The 24,309-nt window shown below is 37.4% G+C and overlaps 1 protein-coding gene across 1 annotated transcript in view; it reads left to right on the top strand.

Annotated features, from left to right (window-relative positions):
• Nucleotides 1–7,587, top strand: part of LOC139144876 (FACT complex subunit SSRP1-like) — a 53,958-nt gene extending 46,371 nt beyond the window's left edge. The window contains exon 17 of the mRNA XM_070715696.1: nucleotides 6,267–7,587. Coding sequence (XP_070571797.1) covers nucleotides 6,267–6,386 — 120 coding nt within the window. The 3' untranslated portion in view covers nucleotides 6,387–7,587. The remainder of the gene's footprint in view (nucleotides 1–6,266) is intronic.
• The last annotated feature ends 16,722 nt before the right edge of the window (nucleotides 7,588–24,309 follow it).

Here is a 24,309-nt window from a genome sequence, read left to right as displayed (position 1 = left end):
TACCGTATAGATGTTGGTTATATGGTGTTAGCTTGTGGACAGTGCCATAGCTTTTAATCAGATAGTGAAAGGCACTATCCATGTAGTTGACTTTTATGTACATCTATTTGGTTCAGGGGTTTTTACTTCTGAGAAAAGGAATTGTGGAGACTTTGGTCCTGAACTTAGAGAGCGCAGTGACATTAAGTTCTTCATCACAATGCTAAAGGTCGCTTACAAGCAGCAGAAGATAATCTCTTTTAGAAATCGGGCTGAAGTTATGGTGAAATTTGAAACCAGTTTGGCGGAAATATTTCTTGAATCAAACAGTAGCGTGAATCACTTCTCAATAATCCAACACAAAATCTGTGAAAAGTATAAATGGCATTCACATTTTCAGACAACCAAACAGTCAGACTTTAGTCCAGAATTCTTACCTGTCGTGTTGAAATTGTGAAATGTGAAAAATCAATTGATCTACTAGATGAATGGACTGATTTTCAGCTGTGACAACATTGATTTTATTCATTTCCCTCAATTTATTCTTCAGCATATGTTCAGTATTTGACATGAAAAGGCAAGTTATATAAAATATTTATCAGACACAAATTTTTGATATCAGGGATGTTTATGCTCCCATTCTCAAAAGCTATGTTTGTTGAAGCTGAAAGCATCATAGATTATGACAACTTGACTCCCAAATGATCCATCTCTTACATTTAATGAAGGCCAATCCAAGTTTCCACAAAAATCACAAAACCAAACTTCATTATTACAAGGAGATGTGAAAGTATCACAGTGCACTTCATATGAATAACTGGGCCAACATCAACAGAATAGTGTTGATCACGATTTCAGGTTTGTTACTGAATATAGCTGCGCGAGCATGACTTCGGACAGCGCTGTCTAAAATTCGGACAAATTTTGTAATTATACATGGCTGTTGTTGCAGCTTGTAGTCTGAGTCATCAATTTAAACGAATTAGTGTTACTTTTAGTAACCAATTCAACACTAGCAGGGTTTTATTTTCGTCGTTTGTGTGGAAAATGCAGACAAATATTTATTTATGCCTGTTAATGAGAGAAAATCAGCGCTATTCAAATATTCTTTTGACACTTGGTGTACTTTTCACATGGTATTTGCAACTGACATTTTTCAAAGAGTCCGTGCGGTGTCATTTCCTTATGGAACTCTCATGTGGTATGGTTACTTTTACGTGATGTCAGTCATTGTCAATGATACATTACATGACATTTGCAGTCGTCTCTTTCGTGTTTGTCTATCTTTTTCATTATTTCGCATTTGGTGATGAGTCAACAGAACAAAGATGGGTCACAGAGATTGTCACCTCATGGTACTCGAAAGCATCTTGCTCCAGTTTGCATGACAGTTTGTTACTCCATGCCAGACAAAAAGTCACCTCATGGTACGCGCAAGATTTTTGATCTAATTTGCAGGACAGTGGTATCACTCCATGCCAGAAAAAGTCACCACAATGGTACTCGTATGCGATTTTGCTCTCTGGGCAAAGTCACCTCACCGTACTCGTAGGCATACTTGCTCTAACTTACAGGACAGTTTATTAATCCATGCCGGGCAAAGTAATTAATTGGCCTTTCCACACACTCATCTGGTGAACAGCCTTGTAATTAGTGACAAAAGAAATTTTGGACTAGTTTGCAGTGCGTCAGAATCTGTCATCCAATTGGTTGGCTGAATCTGACCGTTACAATTGAATTATACAAATAGACTCCATAAGTTGCTGTGAATAGTGACCATTGACCAATCAGATATCACCTCCCTAGCGAGCTGTACATCAGTGGGAAATTTTGGATATCAATATGTTTTGTCGATCAGTTCATTTGTCAGTGTGTTAGTCTATACTGTTGTCTGACCAGAGTACTTTCTCAGTTATGCATGCACATGATTCTTCCCCAAAAAAGGACAAGACTGTCACTAAACATACGTGTCATTTGAAGAAAGATGAGTTCCAATATGGCTGACAGGCAGCCATATTGTTTCTGTTTAATTATATTGCGTGGAAATGCTGAACAGAGCAGTGTGTGCATATGTGGGCATTATTTTAACTGCTTGAACTAAATTCATTCAGCCTAGATATACAGACAAAAACTCTGTATGTTGCCACAAAATTAATCCTCTTTCTATCAGGTTCTATAGACAAGCATAGAAATAAATACATCTTGAGAGAAAGAAGATTAATATCACAATTATATAATACTATTTTGATGACGGGCAGTCATTTTTAATATGCAGTAATCTTGAATACTTATGTGCACAGCTCTCAGTCTCACATAAAAGTGTCCCCCTCTCTGTTTTTCAAAGTTCCGGAAGAACATGCTTTTACTGGTGTACATAAATCGCAATCACATCAAAGTCTTCAGCTGAAAGTAAAATGTGGATTACAGAACACTTTATAAAACTGACAGAAACTTGTTCTCTCGAGTCTGCATCCAATGGTCACTCAGATTACGTTATAACTATGACGTGGTCTCCACAAATTTGCCAACTCAGCAAAATATATGGATATCACCTCACACACCAGTCACAGTAACAGATCACAGTGCCCTTTCTGCCACTGTGACAGATCCGATTATATATCTAATCAGTCTTTTGGCAACACCTGTTTGGAGTCTGAAATTTTCCCTTTATGAGAATCTGTCAAAATGGAAATATTAACCTGTGTGAAAGAAAAAGGTCTTTGACATGAGGATTAGAATTCAAAATTTCATATTATTTGAATTGTAGCATGTTGTGTAGGATTTGTCGGTAGGTTGTAATAACCCTGCCACAGCATGTACCACATGTCACCATTGTGAATATTTTATATTGCTAGAGAATCTGTGTATAGTTCTTACGTTGTTTTGAATGACAACCATATATATAGAAAGCTTCGTTGCCCCCAATAATGATAAAAAACCACAAACATCAGATATATTTTTGACTATGCCAAAACAACAGATACAAAAAAAAGCTTTTTTAAGTCAGTGATTAGTTTAAACTTAATTTGAATTCATATTCACACGGGACGGTGGCTAAGGTATAGAGTGGCCAAGTGTGTTAAACCATGATACTGATAGCAGTCCAAGCAAAATGTACAGGCTAGCAACATCGCTATCATCAGTAGATTGGATCACCCCTCAATGAATTACAAGACTTAAAGTATGATGATACACGAGAGAAAGCAGATCTTGTAACACCACATAGACACACAGGGAGAACGTCATATTTGGCAGTCATCATTTTGACAAATGGCGCCTCATTCTATTTAATGCTGTTCACTTTATTGCATTGTGTGTTACATCGGTCAATAAAAGGTCGCAACCTTGACTCTTCAAGGTAACCCAAAGTGTCCTCTTGGTTTCCCTTTGCTTGTGGTATAAGAACATATTACTCATATACTATAATAACCAAACAAAACTATACATCAATAAAGCTAAAGATTATGCATATATGGACACTAAATCGTTGAGCCTATTTGATTTTTAGCTCCTCAGTTTTACATACTGAGGAGCTATTAGAACTGAAAACCAGGATGGCGGCATAAACTTTTACTTCCTTCCGTCAACTTTTACTTCCTGCTGTCAAGATTTTTTAAAGTATGTCGACAGTCATCATTTTCCAACTTGGCCGTGATCCGCATCAGTCCTTGTGAGAAACTTGCGTTCACCAAAATCCTGCTTCCTAATGTGATCACAAAGTGTCACAATTTGTTTGCTTGTGTTTCCCAGCATCCGTGACCTTCAAAATATAGACCAAGTACAAAGTGGTGTTATTTGAAGTGGGTCAGTATGTGCAGTATTAAATTTGAGATTATTCACTGGATAAGCATATTGTTTGGTAAATATCAAGACAATGGACAATCATAAAACCATCTGATATTGATCTCTTTGACTGTCATAATTTGATTTTAAGTTGTTTTTATCAGTTTATGAGATGGTGATGTGACTTACAGGCCGAAGTCCCTGGTTCACTGAGTTCCATATATTGTAGGACACCTATATCTTCTGTCTTGGGACATCATGCATAGTGGCCCTCTTACATATTTGTGTAAAGCTTAAAGCAAGGATAATGAAATCTCATTTTGTTTTGGTATACAAGCCAATGTGGCTGCATACCACATAGGGTACCTGCTAACTGAAGCCATATTGTTGAACATGTACTCTGTACACGTAAACAATTTTTTCACAATTTTTTCACATCAAGACACAAAGGCACATCAGTTTAGCATAGAGGGCACAGTGAGTCAAGCATCTTGTTACCAGCGGTAACATAAGTAATGAATCTTCCATCAGTGTATGAAGTATTATCAGTAAGCGTTTGATTTCGCAACATGAAGGTTGATGATGAATATTGTACACTTGGTGATCTGACAGGTTTTCCCATCAGTGCAGAATAATGTAAATGTCGAAAGGTATTTGAACTTTGACCTCAGATCACCTATGACATCATACAGAAGTTTTACCCAAGACACCACAGTGAAAAGGGGTAAACTCAAGTTTCATCAATGTCATTACACCAGCTATATGTCTTTCTGAGCATCCCAATGTCCTATGTTTGAGAACATTAGTGTTTTGCTTGTTGTTAAATATTGAGAGTACAACACTTTTCCTGGTTTGATCTTCTTTTGAAGAATGAAAATGTAGTCAGGGCTTTGGATTCACTGTCAGAGGATGATGGCTTCTAGACTGCATGATGGTATTGTGCCCTTGAGTAAAGCACTGTACTCCACATTGCATCATTTGGTGATGGGTAGTTGATACCTCATCCTGTGATCGAGCAGTTGTCTACTGGATGATACATTGCATAAAAAAACATTGAACGCTGTGGAATGAAGTGCAATCCAGATTTCCAAGAAATTGATTCTTATTTTCCCAGAGGTAGCATTAGGGCACTCTGGAAGTAATGTGAATTTATCTGCCAGACATTGAGACTGAAATGCATCTGAGAATGAAGATGCAAAAACAACCCGCCATACAGCACACACTATTGTCATCATTTGTACTGTGATGTCATGAATATTTATCAGTATCAAACAAACACAAATGATAATTCAGTGACGTCATCAAGAGGCAGATCAAAATTTTTATTCCTTTGATCATTTTGAGATGTACTTTTTTGAGGGTCACTTTTAAAGTTCATGACAGACTGCAAAGGGCAATACTGCAAACACTCGCTCAGCTCTTTCCCTGCGTCACAAGCCTGGGCAGCAGCAATCATACCCATGCATCATTGATAAAAAAAATCACATATCAGAAGAAAACAAGTGATTCATCTTACCGCAATGCTCTTACTGATAATGGATCTCACTGACCCATTTGGCCATCAGAGGCTTTCTAGAAGGTACTGCAAGATGCGTCATTACTGATACATGTTGCAAGTGAATAGTAATAGGATGACGCAAATCTTGCTTTAAAGATGCAATTAAACTTGTTTTTACTCTGACAAGACAGCATTTCCAATGTTTTACATATTTCTGAAATTTTTGTGGAGATAAATTCTGTCGACTGTATTAGAAACATATGTAAAAAGTGGCTCTGCTTACATGGCATAGGCACACCGACCTCACCTCTCTTTAACTACCCCCCCCCCCCCCAGCATCTTAATACTCATTGAAATGGACAAGGTTTCTTTTACACAGAGATAGCTGCAGGGTCATACTCCATGCATACTTTTGATGAATTACATTTTGTTACTTGACACATTCTCTGTAGGATTTTAAAGTTGATAGACTTCAGTTACAGATCAGTGTAGTGTACCTCAGAGTGTTGCTTACAAGTCACTATATTCTTGATACATCTGTAATGCCTCCCACATTGTTTAACATGTACTTACAGTGGTCTAAGATTAAGGTAGTGTGTGCCTCAAAACTGAAGGACTTAACTGTTGCGCAAACATACCTCAAGGAAACTTTCAACCTTTCTTTTATCAAATCAAGAATTAATATCAGGGGGTCACTGTGCAAAGTTTTGATACTCCAGCAACAAAGTACTTGACATTTACTGATATTGTGGATTCAAAATGGCCGCCAGCCCTGTGTTAACTCTGTGAGGCAAAATTAAATTTTTGATTTTGACAAAGCTTAGTCAGTGAAACCTCTATATACTTAAGCTTCATTATGAACTCCCACAAGCAACAGGTCAGTAATATTGCTGAAAAATTTGAATCCAAAATCTGTCCCTGAGGTGCATTCTACCTTATGGTTTTGTCAAAAGAGTCACAATTCTCAAAGTAATCAATTTCCCTCTTTGTTTTTGTCACATAACAGGAACTGCCTTCTGAGGAGGAAATCCTCAGCACCCCTCCATCGTCAGACAAGTCAGAGGAGAGCGATGCCAGTGAAGATGATGATGATGATGATGATGATGATGATGACCATGATGAGTAGAGCATCTTTCTCTTCAATGTTATTGTAAAACTTAGAAAATTTATACACCCTCAGAGCAGAAATAATCTTGCATTTCAAGACAAAGGTGTCACATCCAAAACATTGTCATGTAACCTCAGTGATTTTGGAAATTGTTAGAAACTTATTGATGCTTTCTGTAAGTGTGTTTTGTTGTATATTTTCCCCAACCATGGCGCAGTTCATTCTGCTTTGCGAAAAGACCTGCAGGTAGTGGCGTTGTTTTGTGTTTTGGTTCACTTTCTTTCCTGCACATTTTATACTGTGATGTTTTCCCATTTTGCCTGTGTGGAGTGATCCCCTACTTTGTTGGACTAACCTCCACCAGCTGACGTTTTGATTTCATCTTCATTAACTTCAGGAAGGTCAGTCATCGTGAATGTTGATGTTGTCATACAATACACAATAACAGTGGTTTCAAATGCCCAAATAATTTCTGAGCAATTAATGGTGCAAGTAAAGTAGCCTGCAAGGCTGTTTTCAATTGTTAGCAAGGTTATTGATGAGATTATCAGAAAGAATTTAATGGAAGACTTTAACTGTAAGCCAAATGAATGCATCACTGAGCCAAGAAGGTTCTCTATAGAGCCAGGAAATATCACAGATTAATTATATCCACTGGTATTTGGCTGATGGAAAAGAAATTTATTCCTTAAAGAGACTCTTAGAGTCTTTGAGTTAGAGTGTACACTGCCTGAACACCTTGGAGAACTCACTATGATATTTACAATCACCGTATCACAGAACAGATGAAACAAATATTGTCAGAAATTCCTTCGCCAATTAAAAGAGACTCAAGTAATGTTATGTATTAGCTGTATGAAGAGTGTTGGGAAGTCTCCTTTTCCTAGATTGATATGTGCAAGTAAATGAATAAGATAATTGTCAGTGCAGTGCGTATGCAGTGTCACTCAAGAAGCATTTCAAAATACCAATTTATCTGTCTCTCATTTATGAAACATTAGAAATGTTCGGAATCAATGTTGTCAAGGTGATAATTTTTGTCCTTTACGAAAACAACTTAAATGAGTAAATAGGTCATTTTTTTCGCACGAACTTTTTAAAACTCAAGGAACATCGTAAAAAGAAGCAGTTCTTTTGAACTTAAAAAGAAAAGACTTTGTCATGTATGGGAATCATTGACAGAAGAAATAAAAGGATACCTTTTTGCATCATCACCTGATCTCTATAGTGTCAAGGTCTTTTTTACAACTTCTGAGAAAGAAAATTGTGTGCAAGTCACAGTCTGCATTCGCCTACCCTGTATGCAGTACGTGTGATTACCCAGAATTCACTGTGATAAATACTGACAGACCGAGCTCCATATCTTCTTCTGTCTACAGAAATGCAGAGAGGAGTTTCACAAATTTTCTGAACATGGCTTTGAGGCTGCCGTGAATCCTCATTCAAAAACTGGTTTTGTAAAATTTTCCAGTGGTTTTGTGGAGAGCCCTAGAGAATATTTGAAAAGGAAATATGTTACATCTATTTTTGGTAAGTGTGAAGGGCAGTGACTATTCAGAACGGATCTAAGGAAGGGGATTGCCTGCTAGCTCTTCAGAGAAAACAATTACGGGTACTCCAGATGGTCATTCCAAGCTTGTGTGAAATACAATATTTATTATACCTGTAAACCAAGAATATCGGTCGAGTTTATTTGTGAATTGTCAATATGAGTGCTGCCAGAACATATAACTTTTGCAAAATTCATTATCTGATCATAATTTTCACAATGAAAGTATGATCTGTTCAAGAACAGAAGTTGTAGAATTCAAATATCCGCAGGTACAAATCAAGGAGACTTGTGGGTAATTAATGGTATTTTCCTGTAAACTCTGTGTGAATTGCTATGCCTATCTACTGCGTATAGATGGTTGGTTTGCCTGCTCTCCAACCATAGAGTGTTTGTTGAAAAGCTCCAACGCTCCCAGGGAAATGCTCAGATGTTTACGGCTATACTGACATCAGAGAGAGCCCTAGATAATACTTACATTATCTTTGAACTCACATAGAGAACAGTGTAACCCCCTCCATACTGTGTAATTATGTCCCATGGATGGTCAACACAAAAACAGGTCAGCCTAGTAAAGGTGAATAGCAAGTTAACTGATTCTAGAGACATGGGTCAGAATGTGTGAATTTTACAGGCAAATGAAAATAAAAAATTATCAGATGATTGATTGCAGGTGTGATGTGTATAATGGCGCCAGGAGCACTGTCAGTATGGTTCATGGTGACAAAAGCAAAGCTTGACATTTGCAGTACACTGATAATGTGAGTCAGGGTATTGTATGAATAAAGCAGTGGTACTGGTAAAGCTTTGAAAAAAGTGTGCAGTAATCTTTCACATGAATGAAGATACTGTGTACACATAGGATACAAAAACAAGATCTAGTCTTCAACTTTTCATCAAAAGATTGTAAAGTAAAGCCTGTTGACAAAAATAAAAATTTGGATGACTCAGGTTAAGGTATTATGAGCCTCAAAAGTGAAAGACTTAAACTTTTGCTCAAAATTTCCTCAAGAAACCTTTGAACCATTCTCTTTCAAAATCAACAATAAAAGTCAGGGGTCACTGTGAAAAGTTTGGCACCAGAGAAACAAATTACCCAAGATTTACCGTTATTTGAAATTCAAAATGGCTGCCATCCCTGTATTAACTCTATGGAGAAAAATTACAATTTTGATTTTGCAGAAAACTAAGACGGTGAAAATTTTTCTCATGCCAAGAGCTTTAAAATAAGCCCCAACAAGTGGTAGATCAGAAAAGAACTGTGAAAGTTTGAGAGTCCAGATATCTGTCCCTGAGGCACATTCTACTATACAAGCCTTGAAATAGTTTTTCTCAACCTCACTGCATACTGTAAGGTTGCTCTAATCTACCCACTGTGCCTCCACACACTGTGCTCTACCTGATGCTATGGTCACTGTGTGTTTGTGCAGGTGTTAGTGTTAGTTATGTTAAATTCCTGTTTTACCAGCATACATATCTTAGATACCAGAAGTCATAGCATTGGTAATAAGGTGCACCTGAGTGGCCAAATCATTTATTGAACACACAATTTGGTTTTCTTAAGGGGCTTCCCAAAGCTTTGCAAAGCAACTGATCCCCTTTGATTATGTTGATTTGTAATATCATTTCAGTGTGGGCCCAGCATTCTACAGTCTTGCCTTGTCAGATTTATCTATGTGTTCAATGTGTACGATTCAAGGCAGGACTTGTCAACCCCTCAGTCAGCATGTCTCTTAAAAGCTGACTTCTGAAAATTCACTAAAATAATGATAAATGAAATCAAGTTTGCCCCTTTTATAAAGATTATGTAAACGATGAATAGATAGATGTTACGAGTTACACAAAGTCGCCAAAGTCAATTATCAATGCTTTAAACTGTTTCACTCTTCACCACAGAAATCATCCACAGTGTTGAATACAAGTGAAGAGGGAGGGAGGACCAGTGTTTCACAGGAGAATCACCAATCTCCTTACACTGTTTATCGCACACAGATAGATTTCTGTATGGCTACCTCATGTGAAAAATCCACCACAACTGTAACACAGATATCATTATTTGCCTTGATATGAGTAAAAATCAGTGCATTGATTGGAATAGGAACATCCGGGGAGTTGGCAGGCCATGTTAACAATGTACTGACCGGCATCCATAGTTACCCTGTACGGTGAAGCCCTTCAACATATTCCGTGTCAGAGTAGACGCTTAATGCTGGATGTTAAATACTGATGCACATACCACTATTTTGACTTTTGTTAGAGTCTATTATAGTGGTGCGGCATAACCTAAATGTTCATAACAATTGTGCATTTTGTGATAAAAGCATGAAATTTGGTACGAATGTAGATTATCAGAATATAAATCAATTTGGATACCGAGCCACCACAGGTTGAGCCTCGTTCTGGTGTGGCGGCCATTTTTAAATATGGCGACCATCAGTCACTATAAAATCCCATAGTTGCTGCTCTACAGATGATTCTGTGGTGAATAGAGGACATATTTCCATCATAAATGCCTTTTAACATTACCATTTGCATATTATTTATTGTTTTAAAATCATATTTATTGTTTTAAAATCAATTTGAATACCGATCCCTAACAGGTAGAGCCTCGTTCTGGTGTGGCGGCCATTTTCAAATATGACGACCATCAATTACTGTAAAATCCCATATTTGCTGCTCTTAGGGATGATTCTGTGGTGAATAGTGGATGTATTACCATCATAAATGCATATTAAGATTACTATTTGCATTTTTTATTGTTTTATAATTTCATTTTACTAGAAAAACGGGTTCTCTTAATAAAATTATTGACAATATGGTTGAAACAAGGCAAAAGTGGAAGATTCAAAATTGTCAAATTGAATGTTTTATACGATGATCAGCTGTCAGCTGTTCTGTGTAGTTAGACTATCAGAAGGTATTGTTCAGAGTTTTTTTATTTTATTCTTATTTTTAATCGTTGATGCACCAGTTTTAAGCATTTTTAGAGTTGTAGCTGGTGCGTGCGACACTCACCAGGTTTTGCAAATAGGCCTAGATTGGCCCATGGCTGTGGTGGGGAGGGTATGATGCGTCCGAGTGTAAAAACAGCCTGTTCCATGTTCTTCCAATGGATGGAGTGTTCTTGAGTAGAAATGTTGAATATGTGCAATATTTTGACATTGACTAATTATCTTTTCTAATTGTTATAAGTCAGCCATTGACAAGTTTTGCAGGGTGTTAAATCACAAGGCCTGACATGGAAAATTGTGCGCGGAATTTAACCCTATCTCTCACTCTTGTTCATCTACATTCACGCGTAGGCCTACATACAAAAAAGTACAATAATATTTACTGTATAACAACCCTTCTAGTTTTAACGTTAAAAACAATAACATTTTGGGGGGAAATCTCTTATATAATCCCATAATTGTCAATGTTAGAGATTTATCATGTAACTGCAATTAGTACATAAGTGCGGCCGTTTAAAATTTGACCACGTGGAGAACAAGATCATATTTTTGTATTATTTTTCGGCTATATGTACTATATTTTATACATAACTTTTCATAATTCATTTCACATGAAACTTATCTTCTGTAATTTGATATCTATTTCATGATTTAGATATTGGTTTTAGAGTTATTTCAATGTCGATGGTCTATTGCATAAATATATATATGGATTCATGCCTATAATATTTTGAACATCGTATATTTTGGTACTAATTTCTTGGTCGTACATAACTTGTTGTTGAAATGCAAAAACATGGTACCATAAATTAGATTGTATTACTCCACTTTCTTTTGTCTTAACAAACATGAAAGGTAGGGAAAGTAAAGCTAAAACACAATCCTGCACTTTTGTCCGTCACGTCCGGGCTTGGCACTCCTTGGATCTCTGCTTGCTTTTGCATAGCTAGTCAGCTTGAGAGTATTTTATTCCTTTCCATGGTGTTTACATGGGCTAAGACAACAAGTTTAAACGACAATCCTAAATATTTGCCAATTATTTTCTTGTTATCCACTTGACACATACACCCAAGACCTAAGCAAGGTAGTGTTGGCTGGCCAATTATCTGATCAAATGGGAACCTTCCTATACAAACAATGACACTGTAGTCAAGATTGAAACATAAATCTCAGAGAATTTACGCAGTTTTGTATTCACAATAAATCATTTGCACATTCAGTGACATACAATAACAGAAAGGCTATTACCAAATTTTGAACGTTTTGAACATGTCAGCCCAGCTAAATCTGAACTACTTTATAAAGTATACTGAATGTAGAAGCAATAATGAGATCGATCAAGTATCAGATACATGCTTTTAAACTATTGAACATCATTTGATTTAATTCGTAAATATTAAAAACGATAATTAGATCGGTTCAATATCGGATATATCCTGAAAATATTTTACTGAAGAATGCCAGCTAAACTTGAGCCAATTTATAAAGTTTAGAAACGATAATGAAATCGACCAAATATCGGATATATCCAGGAATAAAGTATCTAAGAATGGCTAGCTAAATTTCTGCTTATTTATGAAATTTAGAAATTATCATTAGAGCAGCTAAATATTGGACATATCCCTATTTTTGTTATTGAAGAAAGCCAAGCTATATGACATATCTTAGACACTTATTCTAATTTATGAAGTTTGGAAACGATAATTAATAATTTTGAGATCATCCGTGACTATGATTTTGGCTGACTTCTTTCATAAAGACGTGTTTGATAAAAAATTATATGTTTCAGAAAATTTGCCGTATCTGTGTACCCCTAGAAACATGATCCCAGTGGCGACTAAATTATATTAAGTTCACTTAAACGGATTTCATATAAGCATTATATTGCCTTCTGTATTGTGTGGAGCAAAAGCAAATGGTAAAACATAAGATAAGCCGTAATTTGAAATGTAATCTTTTGAGGTATTAGGTAAGTCTTGGTCCTATTTCATGAAAACTGTAAAGGATATTTGTATATTACAAAAGTTCACCTTAAAGAAAAATAAATCGCTTTGCTAATGATACCCCACAACCAGGTTATGTATAAGTTAGGCTCGGCATATGACTTAAACAAAGACATGGTTAATAAAAATGTTCGTGGGTCTCAAAATCGTGATTTTGCGGTACCCTTCAACACATGACTGTGACAGCTGTTGCGTCCAAATATTTTTTCAGTTAAAAGTCTATTTCATATTTGTGACATGGCCTTCTAGCAAATAAAACAGATTTCACACAAGGCATTGCCCAAAAATCTTTTTCGTATTTGTGACAGGTCCTTATAGCAAATAAAACAGACTTCTGTTACGTGCAGAGAAAACGAACAAAAGGGTGAACTCAGCAGTTAACGTTTAAACAAAATTTATTACAAAAATAAAACTAATTGCTAAGTCAGGGATAGAGTACAAGCTTTAAAAGTGTACAGACTACTTATCTCAGCTGGGACGGCAAAGCTCCAGTCTCAGAGTTGTACCAGTCAGTCGGATGAATGAACAGTCCTTTGGCTTGCAGGCTTGAAGCTGCACAAAGTCCACAGTATAAATCCAGCGTTGACAGTGAAGGTCTTGAAAAGTCTTGAGAATGACTACTGCTGGAGTTTAGTAACACACAAGAGACACGATCCCAAAAGTCTGACTGGAAGCTGTGCACGTCCTTTTATAAAGGCATGTAAGAACAATCTAGAACTTTTATGACATGCTAATTACTGTTCTAAAATTATCTCCTTACACAACTAATCAACTTTCCAGAACATTCCAAACATGACTAATTGAATTCAAGGTTGTGAGGTCATCAAGGGCAGTGACTTGGGAATGTTCTAGACTAATTGAACTCAGGTCATGATGAGTGTGGGGGAAATGACCTACATAACACACCCCCTCTTCAAAAAAAGAAATTTTTCAAAGAAAAATCTTTCTTTTACAAATGTAATCTTGAAAAGGATTTAAGTACTCAAATTTGTTTTACTCTAAAGTAAAATTTCTTGAAAGTGAACAACAATAAAATTTCTTGAAAGTGAACAACAATAATTTCTAAATACGAGAGAGACAGTCTGCAATTAATTGTCTCTGCCTTTGATATGTCTAATGTCAAGATTAAACTCCTGTAACATTAAACTCCATCTTAGCAATCTCTGATTTTTGCCTTTGAATTTCTGCAGAAAAACAAGAGGGTTGTGATCAATATAAACCACTATTGGCTGATTTGAAGAAGTAACATAAACTTCAAAATGCTGTAAAGCTAATATCAAAGATAAACACTCTTTTCAATTGTAGAGTAGTTTCTCTGGGATTTGTTAAATTTGCGTGAAAAATAGCAAACAGGATGATCTATACCATGACTATCCTCTTGCAATAAACAGCACCAGCAGCCGTATCACTAGCATCCACAGCTAATTTGAATGGCAAAGTGAAATCTGGTGCAGACAACACTGGGGCACTTTGCAGTATGGCTTTAAGTGTATCAAATGCCTGTTGGCATTGCTCTGACCAAACAAACTTTACTTTCTTTTTAAGTAAGTTAGTCAAAGGCTCAGTAATTGTGGAGAAATTTGGACAGAATTTCTGTAGTAACCAGCCATACCGAGAAAGCGCATCAGTTGTCGTTTGCAGTTTGGTATGGGAAAACTTGAAATGGCACTGATTTTGGCATCAACAGGTTTTACCTCACCCTGTCCTACAGTATGTCCGAGGTAAGTTACCCTCGCCCAACCAAACTCAGATTTGGCAAGGTTGACAGTCAACATTGCTTTGCTCAGTCTCTCAAAGAACTTCCGCATGAGCTTGATGTGTTCCTCCCAGGTGTCACTATACAGGACGACGTCGTCAACGTAAGCTGCACATCCGTCTAGCCCGGATATGACGTCGTTGATCATCCGTTGGAACGTTGCCGGAGAGTTCTTCATTCCGAATGGCATCACCTTGTACTGGAACAATCCGTCTGGTGTAACAAAGGCGGATATTTCACGAGCACGATCCGTCAGAGGGACTTGCCAAAATCCCTTCAGTAGGTCAAATTTCGTCACATACTTGGCTTTTCCCACTCGGTCGATGCAGTCATCAATCCTCGGGATTGGGAAAGTGTCTGTCTTTGTTAAAGTGTTGACCTTCCTAAAGTCCGTGCACATACGATAACTGTGATCTGATTTGGGAACAAGTATGCACGGCGAACTCCAGTTACTTTTACTGGGTTCAATAAAGTCATTGTCCAGCAGGTATTTGACTTCTTCCTGGAGATATTTTGCTTTTGTTGGATTCAGTCTGTATGGATGTTCTTTTACAGGCTTACTGTCCCCAACATCAACGTCGTGATAGATGACGTTTGTCCTCGTTGGAACATCTTGAAACAGGTGTTTATATTCGTGGAGCAGTTCTTTCACCTGTTGTTGTTGTTCTGGCTGGAGGTGTGCCAACTTTGTAGACTCCAGCTTCTCCAGGATTTCTGAGTTCTGAAGCTTGACCGAGCCCAGCTTTGAGTTTAGAGTATTTTCACTCAAGTCAGTTTCAGTATCACTATCTTCATAATGGCCAGAACTGACGGTACTGACAGGCTGAGTTATAGTAGGATTATCCCTATCCAAATATGGCTTAAGCATATTTATGTGACATAGCTGTTTTTGTTTTCGCCTGTCAGGTGTTGTTATGATGTAATTTAAATCACTCAATTTCTTATCAATTAGATATGGCCAAAGTAACGAGCATGGAGTGGTTTGCCAGGAATTGGAAGTAGAACAAGAACTTTTTGACCTGGTTCAAACTTCCGTTTTGAGGTGCTTTTATCATATCTGGTTTTCATTGACTGCTGAGATGACTCAAGATTTTCTCTGGCTAATTCACATGCTTTAGAGAGTTTTGTACGAAAATCTGACACATATTGCAAAATATTCAGACAATCATCGTCGTCAGACAGGAATTTCTCTTTAACGAGCTTAAGTGGGCCACGGACTGTATGTCCAAATACAAGCTCAAATGGGCTAAAACCAAGAGACTCTTGAATTGACTCTCTAACAGCAAAGAGCAGAAAATGAATTCCTTCATCCCACTGCTTCTCTGTGTCAAAACAGTAGGTCCTAATCATGTTTTTCAAAGTTTGATGAAATCGCTCAAGAGCACCCTGACTTTCTGGATGATAGGCGGATGACCTATACTGTTTAATGCCTAGCTGATCCATTACTTGTGGAAAATTCCAGACATAAAGTTGGAGCCTTGATCGGACTGGACACATTTAGGGAGGCCAAATAAAGTGAAAAATTTGACTAAAGCTCTCACTATAGTCTTTGTCTTTATATTTCTCAGTGGTATGGCTTCGGGGAACCGAGTTGATGTACACATTATTGTCAGCATGTACTCATTTCCTGATCTTGTTTTTGGTAGGGGCCCAACACAGTCTATTAGTATCCTACTAAATGGTTCTTGAAATGCAGGAATTGGTTGTAAAGGGGCCTTTGGAATGGTCTGATTTGGCTTTCCTACCATTTGACATGTGTGACAAGTTTTACAGAAATGTGCTACATCCTGCCTGAGATTAGGCCAATAAAAGTGACTGAGAATTTTATGATAAGTTTTCCTGACTCCTAAGTACCAGCCCAGGGCGTTTCATGGGCCAGGCGCAATATTTCAGCACGATAGGGCTTTGGAACCACAATTTGATGTTTTATAGCCCAGTCGTCATCAACCAAGACATCTGGAGGTCTCCATTTACGCATGAGAATACCAGATTTTGTATAATAGGAAACAGAGCTATCTGAAGTTTTATCTTCATCATCTACCCTGTCAAACAAAGACAAAATATCTGGGTCTTTGTGTTGTTCTGCAATGAGATTTGATCTAGAAAATGTCTGACTTTGGTCAGCAGAAGTTTTACTGGAAGTTTCAAATCCACGAGGGATAACGGAATGATCCGTGTCAAACACCTGACTGAGAAAGGTGTCATTTAAGTCAACATCTGTGACATTATTTTTGAGAGTATTTTGATTCTCAGAAGTTTTCTTTGACATGGCTCGAGTAATGGCACATGAAGGAAATAAATCGGGTATCTCTTGTTCAATTGGCTCTGGATCCTGATCTAAACTAGGATTATCAGTCACAAGTGGATTAGTAATGACCTTGTCCCCAGCAAGGTCGTTTCCAAGAAGAAGGTGAATCCCTTCAAAAGGCAAAAAAGGCCTAATACCTAAAGCCACAGGTCCAGAAACAAAGTCCGAAGACAAATAGACATTATGGAGAGGAACAGGAATAAAGTCATTGCAATCTACCCCCTTAATAAGAACTTTAGAACCTGAAAATGACTTTTCAGAAAACGGCAGGGTATCTGCCAACAAAAGAGACTGGGAAGCCCCGGTATCTCTTAAATTTTGACAGGGGTAGCGTAAGAAAAATCACTAGAAAGTGATATAAAACCATCATGAATAAATGGTTCGAAAATACCCATAATGCTATCTTGAGAAGAATTGACCTTGACCTCATTAATTGGGGATGAGAGGGGTTTAACCTCAGAAAATGTGTTGCACACATTATTAGACTCTAATTGAGTCGATGAAGAAATAAAGCCGGTGGGCTTAGATCCACTTTGACCACTTTGACCTTCACGTTTTCTTTTCAATTTGAAACACTCTGACATTAAATGGCCGTCTTTCTTACAATAATTACAAGAAAGTGTACCAAACTGTTTGTCAGAAGGAGATTGAGACTTGGGATCTGATGATGTGGAAGTGTTACTTAAACTCTGTGAACTGTTGTCATTTGATTTCCTACTCTCCTTTGAGAAATTCTTGGATGAAAAGGAGGAGTTAAATTTACCTGCATTGTTTCTGTATGAAAAGGACTGGGATGGTTTGCTGAGAAATGAAGATTTGTGGGTCAATGAATAATCATCGGCCAAACGTGCAGCAACCTCTAATGTATCTGCCTTTTGTTCATTGATAAACGTCTTGATGTCACTCCGGATGCACCTTTTAAATTCCTCAATCAAAACAAGCTGTCGTAATTTGTCATAATTCTGACTGACCTTTTCCGAAGAACACCAACGATCAAACAGTTGTTCTTTTGTTCGAGCAAATTCAACGTAAGTTTGATCTTTCACCTTCTCACAATCCCTAAATTTCTGACGGTAAGCTTCAGGCACCAACTCATAACCCTTGAGAATTAATTCCTTCACAGAATCATAATCTGAAGCCTGCTCTACTGACAACTGAATGTAAATTTCTCTGGCTTTACCCACCAAAGCACTCTGCAAAAGCATAGACCAGGACTCCTTAGGCCAGTTCAGACTCTGAGCAATTTTCTCAAAATGAAGGAAATATTTATCAACATCCTTTTCTTGGAAAGGGGGAACTAGCCTGAAATGCTTAGTGATGTCAAACTTGTCTGAAGGGAAGAATTTTCCTGACTGTCCAAGCTCTAAACGTTTCATTTCTAATTGCAGTCGGTGTTCTGCTAATTCTCTTTCCTTTTCTTTTTCCTCTCTTTCTTTCTCTCTTTGTCTTTCTTCCATTTCTAATTCTTTCTCTCTCATTTGTAATTCTAGTTTCTTGATCTCCAAATTTGTCTGCATTTCTAATTCTAATTTTCTGAGTTCAGAGGTAGACTCGGGCTCATAATCTTTTAAGGCAGACTCCTCAAAATGGCCTGATTTAACTAAATGTTTTGCAATCTTGAACTGTATTTCTCGCTTGCGCATAGATCGTTTAACTTCTACCTTAAGGAAATTGGCCAGTGTTATGAGGTCGTCTTTTCTGAGGGAATCAAATGTGTCCTGATCAAGGTCATCCATTAATTCGTCTGGCTTGAATTCCGCCATGATTGAATTTTGCTGAGTTCACAGTATACAGTAGTTTTGAAAAGGCAGGCAAAATGTTGTCAAACGGCTCAAAATATTCGGCTCCCGGACGAGCCCCCAATTTTGTTACGTGCAGAGAAAACGAACAAAAGGGTGAACTCAGCAGTTAACGTTTAAACAAATTTATTACAAATAAAACTAATTGCTAAGTCAGGGATAGAGTACAAGCTTTAAAAGTGTACAGACTACTTATCTCAGCTGGGACGGCAAAGCTCCAGTCTCAGAGTTGTACACAGTCAGTCGGATGAATGAACAGTCCTTTGGCTTGCAGGCTTGAAGCTGCACAAAGTCCACAGTATAAATCCAGCGTTGACAGTGAAGGTCTTGAAAAGTCTTGAGAATGACTACTGCTGGAGTTTAGTAACACACAAGAGACACGATCCCAAAAGTCTGACTGGAAGCTGTGCACGTCCCTTTTATAAAGGCATGTAAGAACAATCTAGAACTTTTATTGACATGCTAATTACTGTTCTAAAATTATCTCCCTTACACAACTAATCAACTTTCCAGAACATTCCAAACATGACTAATTGAATTCAAGGTTGTGAGGTCATCAAGGGCAGTGACCTTGGGAATGTTCTAGACTAATTGAACTCAGGTCATGATGAGTGTGGGGGAAATGACCTACATAACACTTCATACAAGGCATTACCCTTTATTATATGTCTAGGTTAAAAATGGTAGAATTTGATGTTTAACAAGGTGCTATTCGCAATACTTTGACTTTACAGTTCCCTTTTCCAATATTTTCTGTTAAAAGTCTCTTTCATATTATCATATGTCTCCGTAGCAAATAAAACAGATTTCACACAGAGAATTGCCCTTTTAATATGTTTAGGTAAAAATTGGTAGAATTGTGAGATAAGCGTAGTGACAGTAATTTGCAATATAAAGTTTGGGGTATAGGGTAAGTTTTGTCATATTTTTTAAAAGCTATGGAAGATATTGCATATTAAAATATGTCATCAAAAAGAAGAATAAAATCCCTTTCCAATGTTAGCCCTCAAGCTAGGTTATGTAAAAAAATAAGCTCAGCAGATGACTTACAAGAAGACAGGTTTTATCAAAAATGCATGCGAGTTGGCAATACTGTAATTTTGCGGTACCCTTCAAAGTATGACCGGTAGACCTATAGCATCCCAATATTTTTCCTATCAAAAGTCTGAATAAACAGATGTCATACAAAGCATTGCCTTTTGTGTTATGCCAAGGTAAAAACAGTGGTAGAATTTCAGATTTTTTTGGGTATTGGGTAAGTTTTGGTCCCATTTCATAAAAAATCTATCGAAGATATTGCATACTACATATGTCATTTTAAAGAGGAATAAATTTCCATTCTAATGGTATCCGACAAGTCAGGTTATATATAAAAAACTTTGCAGATGACTTATAAGTACTACAAGAAAACTGCACGGGGGGAGCAAAATGGTTATTTTGCAGTACCGTTCAAAAGTCGATCATAACAGTTATTGCATCCCTATATTCTTTCTGTCAAAATTCTATTTCGTATTCTAGGGATCCCAAGGCTTCTACAAAGACAGGTTTGTTATTCTGGAGGTGCAAGTAGACCCCTCTAGCCCACGGCCTAACATATCTTGACTGCTGACAAAGCGTCATCCTTTTATAGGATCTAATACCCTGCATTTTATGCATAAGAATTGTGTTTTTTGTCTGTATTTACCCGTTTAACAAGTCAGGTGGTGAAGAAAATTAAAAAGACTTTTCAAATAACTCTTTTCACAGTTTCTTATTGAAAATATCCAACCTAAAGTTACCCAAAAACTTCTGCAGTTGACATTTACTAGGTGAGAAATACCTGTCTGGCAGCCATTTTGAAAAACGGTTGCCATGGCAACGCTTCGGTAGATTTTCAGTGGCTCGGTATCTGAATTTGTTCAGCACATATTAAGACACATTTGAGCCAAGTTTGGTGCTTTTATCACAAAATGCACAATGGGTTTGCCATGCCGCACCACTATTAGATACTGGTAGATTATGGTAAAATTGTTTGAAAATGCCGTGCATGTAACTAGATGTCATATAGCGTGAACTATGGAGAGGCATGTAATGAAAATATTATTGCCTGAATACATAGGTTTATGTGCCCTCGCAGCAAGAGACAATTTGCCCTCCTGGCATCGGTCAAATTGTCATCTGCTCTCGGGCACATTAACCCATGTATTCAGGCAATAATATATATTATATCATACCAGTATATTGATGGTGCAATTACTGCGATCTGATTGGCCGAGATGCCAAAAGAACCGTGGTATATTGGCGATAAACCACGGCTGACATACGCGTGAGCTCTCAGCTTAAGCAAAAATCTGTTTATGACGTTCCACGCCAGAATTTCAATATACTGTTATGATATAATAGCAATAAATCACACCCAGCGACGGTATACCACTCGATTTTGACCAGTTCACTTCATATATGCATTCACTATCGCTCGTGCATATATGTTGTGAACTGGTGAAAATCTCGTGGTATACCATCGCTGGGTGTGCTTTATTGCTTAAATACTGCCTATGATATACTATATGCTGCACCACTGATCAGTGTTTTACAACAACGTGATTGGGAGACAGAGATCTCAAAGTTGTAATATGATGGTTGTATGTGATAGATTATTATGCAATATTACAATGCTATATATCATAGGTGATAATTCTTATGAAGAAAATCACAGTTGTTTGCCACATGCTCACACAGTAACATTACATGCTGTCAGCAGTTTCAAGCTGTCAAAGTAATCAAGTTGGTATGATAACTTTGTAACTTCCTCTCAGATTTCAAAAGAACGGAGCACAGCTCATGCTTTTCACAGTGCCTCTTCACTTGAATCAAATGTAATCAAATGTAACAACAGCAAAAAAGCTGATGAAACTTTCAGGGTTTTTTCTCCGCTTATCCAGGTTGGTCGTTGAAACGCTCTTGTTTTCAGTGAAATGGTTGAAATTCTGAATTTGGTGGAAAAATTCTCTCCCCTGCGTATTCCATACTTGCTTTCCTCTTTCCTTACTTAGAACCGACAGGTATATTTCATGTTTAAAGAGAGTATGCATAATTTGAAAGTATAATTATAAATGTTTCTCTGACAATTTTTTTTCTGGGTTATTAGGACACAATAACAGTCACCAAAACTGGAGTTACAGATTTCATGCCCAGTACTGTGGATATCAGCAGAAATTAAAGGGTTCGTACTCTCCCATCATTAAGGAAAGTCCATCATTAAAGAATCAACCTTGAAAACCATAGCGTCTAATTATCCTATTGTATCAGAGCTCTAATTTTCCCCACAACAATTGACCGTGAAATCTCAGGAAGGTTGCTTGAAACAAACAAGTCTCTGTAAGCTCCTTCATGAATATGCAAATGTCAGCTGTACTGGAACCGCTCATTTACATACAATGGTGCCTGCATCCCTGTCAACAGTGCCTGTAGTACACAGCATTGCTATGATGCCATTACCAACCTAAATATGTGACTCAAAAGTATTTCTAATATTTCATTAACTGGTGTAATTTAAGAGCATACTTTGATATTTTTCTGTCGAAATTTTTCAACATGATGTAAAATTACCAGTAGACCATTTCAATTTTATTTCTGCCCCAGAGATTTCTACACACTACTAAGGATGGCCATGACTCATGCATTTTCAAAACTTGCTTCAACCCCCGATTTCTTTTTTTGTTGAGAAAGAAACGGAAATCTGGCATGAGGGAACCAAGATTTTTTCATTAATATTAACAGCTCATGAATATTAATTTTTCAAATGCAACTGGCGTATCGAACAAAGCAAAAAATCAACATGACAAAAGATTGAACCTTGTCACCGATCCAGCCTTGCTGAGGAGGGTAAGGTTTATGAATCTAATCAGACACGAATTAAGATTAATTTTAGGATGGCTGATAACAAAATTGGATTCTTGCAAACACAAACATCATCCACTCATCAGGGGTTATCGTAAGGCATGACAAAAGTGGGGATTATCTTAAAAGTTTGTTTTAGAATATGAAGGAGTGAGCCAGCTAAAGTAGTTGCATTTAGCCAGTTTGGTTGTCATTTGAGCTACATACTGTTAAGCATAACTACAGAATCCATCCGGATTTAATGTTGCTTATTTTGTCAAATACACGAAATCCGCTGTTATAAAATTTAATCCCTGTGAAACTGTTAATTAACAATAAATTCCTTTTTTTTTTTGCTGGCCAATCAGTGAATTTCAAGCTTGGTTGAAACTGGCTCAAAAATCAATAAAGTTAAATTTAAATCCATGTGAAAATTAATGATTTTACAGTGGCAGGAGTAGAGCCAGAGCGTTGTTCTATTGTATGCTATCTTAGGTGAGCCGATATGGGATTCCATTAGATACTCCACAGATTAGCCGGTGTATTTTGTATCTGATGATCACCAAGACCAGTATGTGACAAAATGGTAATGACAATACTACATAACTAGGCAAGCTAGACTGTTTTGCATGCATTCCACATCATACAATTCCATAATACACATTCGCTGGTTGATCCAGAACATGGGAATGACAACAAGATCATGGAGGAAACATGGAAACCCCAGTTTACAGGATTTTCCTCTTGTCCCATTCTGAAGGAAACACTTTTCCCTCACTTATTTACCACTAAGTTGGATCTGACTGGTGAATTTTAATCATGTTGCCCTGGTCAACTAGTGAATTTCTGACCGGCATTTACAGACTTACTGATGTCACAGGGGCAGAATTTTTTATTAACCTTATCTCGAAATAAATTAAGTTGACAAAAATTTTCAAGAGAAACTAATGCTTTGGTACAGCATGTAAAGTGTCATTTTTTCCGTCAGGATAATTTATGTTGACTTCACCGAAAAAAAAGTATAAAAAATATTATCAAAGGAAAATTCAAAGCAATATCAAAGCGTTGTTGCGTCAATGATGAAGTCAGTATGTAGAATACATGTCTGTGGATGAAATTGTACTAGCTGAAAGGAACTGATAGACATCCATTGTCCAGTTCCCATTGTTATGTTGATAGATTTTGGGAGAAGTTTTCCGAAAAAAACAACCATTGACCTGTGTGCTCCACTTCTCCGTCCGTGGGTTCAACCGGACAATAGGATCTGACTGAAAGGTGATGCAGAATTTGCTGATTTTGTCATCGACGATGAAACCGACATGACATTACGTACATTCAGTTTCAGAAACAATGAGTCTAGGCATCGCCTGATCTCCGGCACTTCCCCGTTGTTTACCGGAGAGAGCTGCACCCAGTGACGGACAGGATAGCTATAGGTCAGTTTCTCTTTTGTGAGATCTGACCCTCTGTATGCAGTGTTCGGCTCTGACTTGATTTGTTAACACTCCACTACCGCTTCAATGAAAACATCAAATGGCCAGATATTCAGCATTTAGGCTGGGAGTTGTAGAGTTTATGAACAGAGAAAGTTGTTGAATTTCATTTTGTACAATGTTATAGCTCCATTGACAGTCTTGGTCCCCCACCCCCAACCTCCCCACTTAAACTTGATGGATAGAGTTTGACTATTCTTGTGACATCTGCGCTAACCTTATTT

Source organism: Ptychodera flava, chromosome 12 (assembly GCF_041260155.1).
Source record: "Ptychodera flava strain L36383 chromosome 12, AS_Pfla_20210202, whole genome shotgun sequence".
Lineage (NCBI taxonomy): Eukaryota > Metazoa > Hemichordata > Enteropneusta > Ptychoderidae > Ptychodera > Ptychodera flava.
Note: the sequence above shows the minus strand (reverse complement) of the source record. Positions and strands in the feature narration are given on the sequence as shown.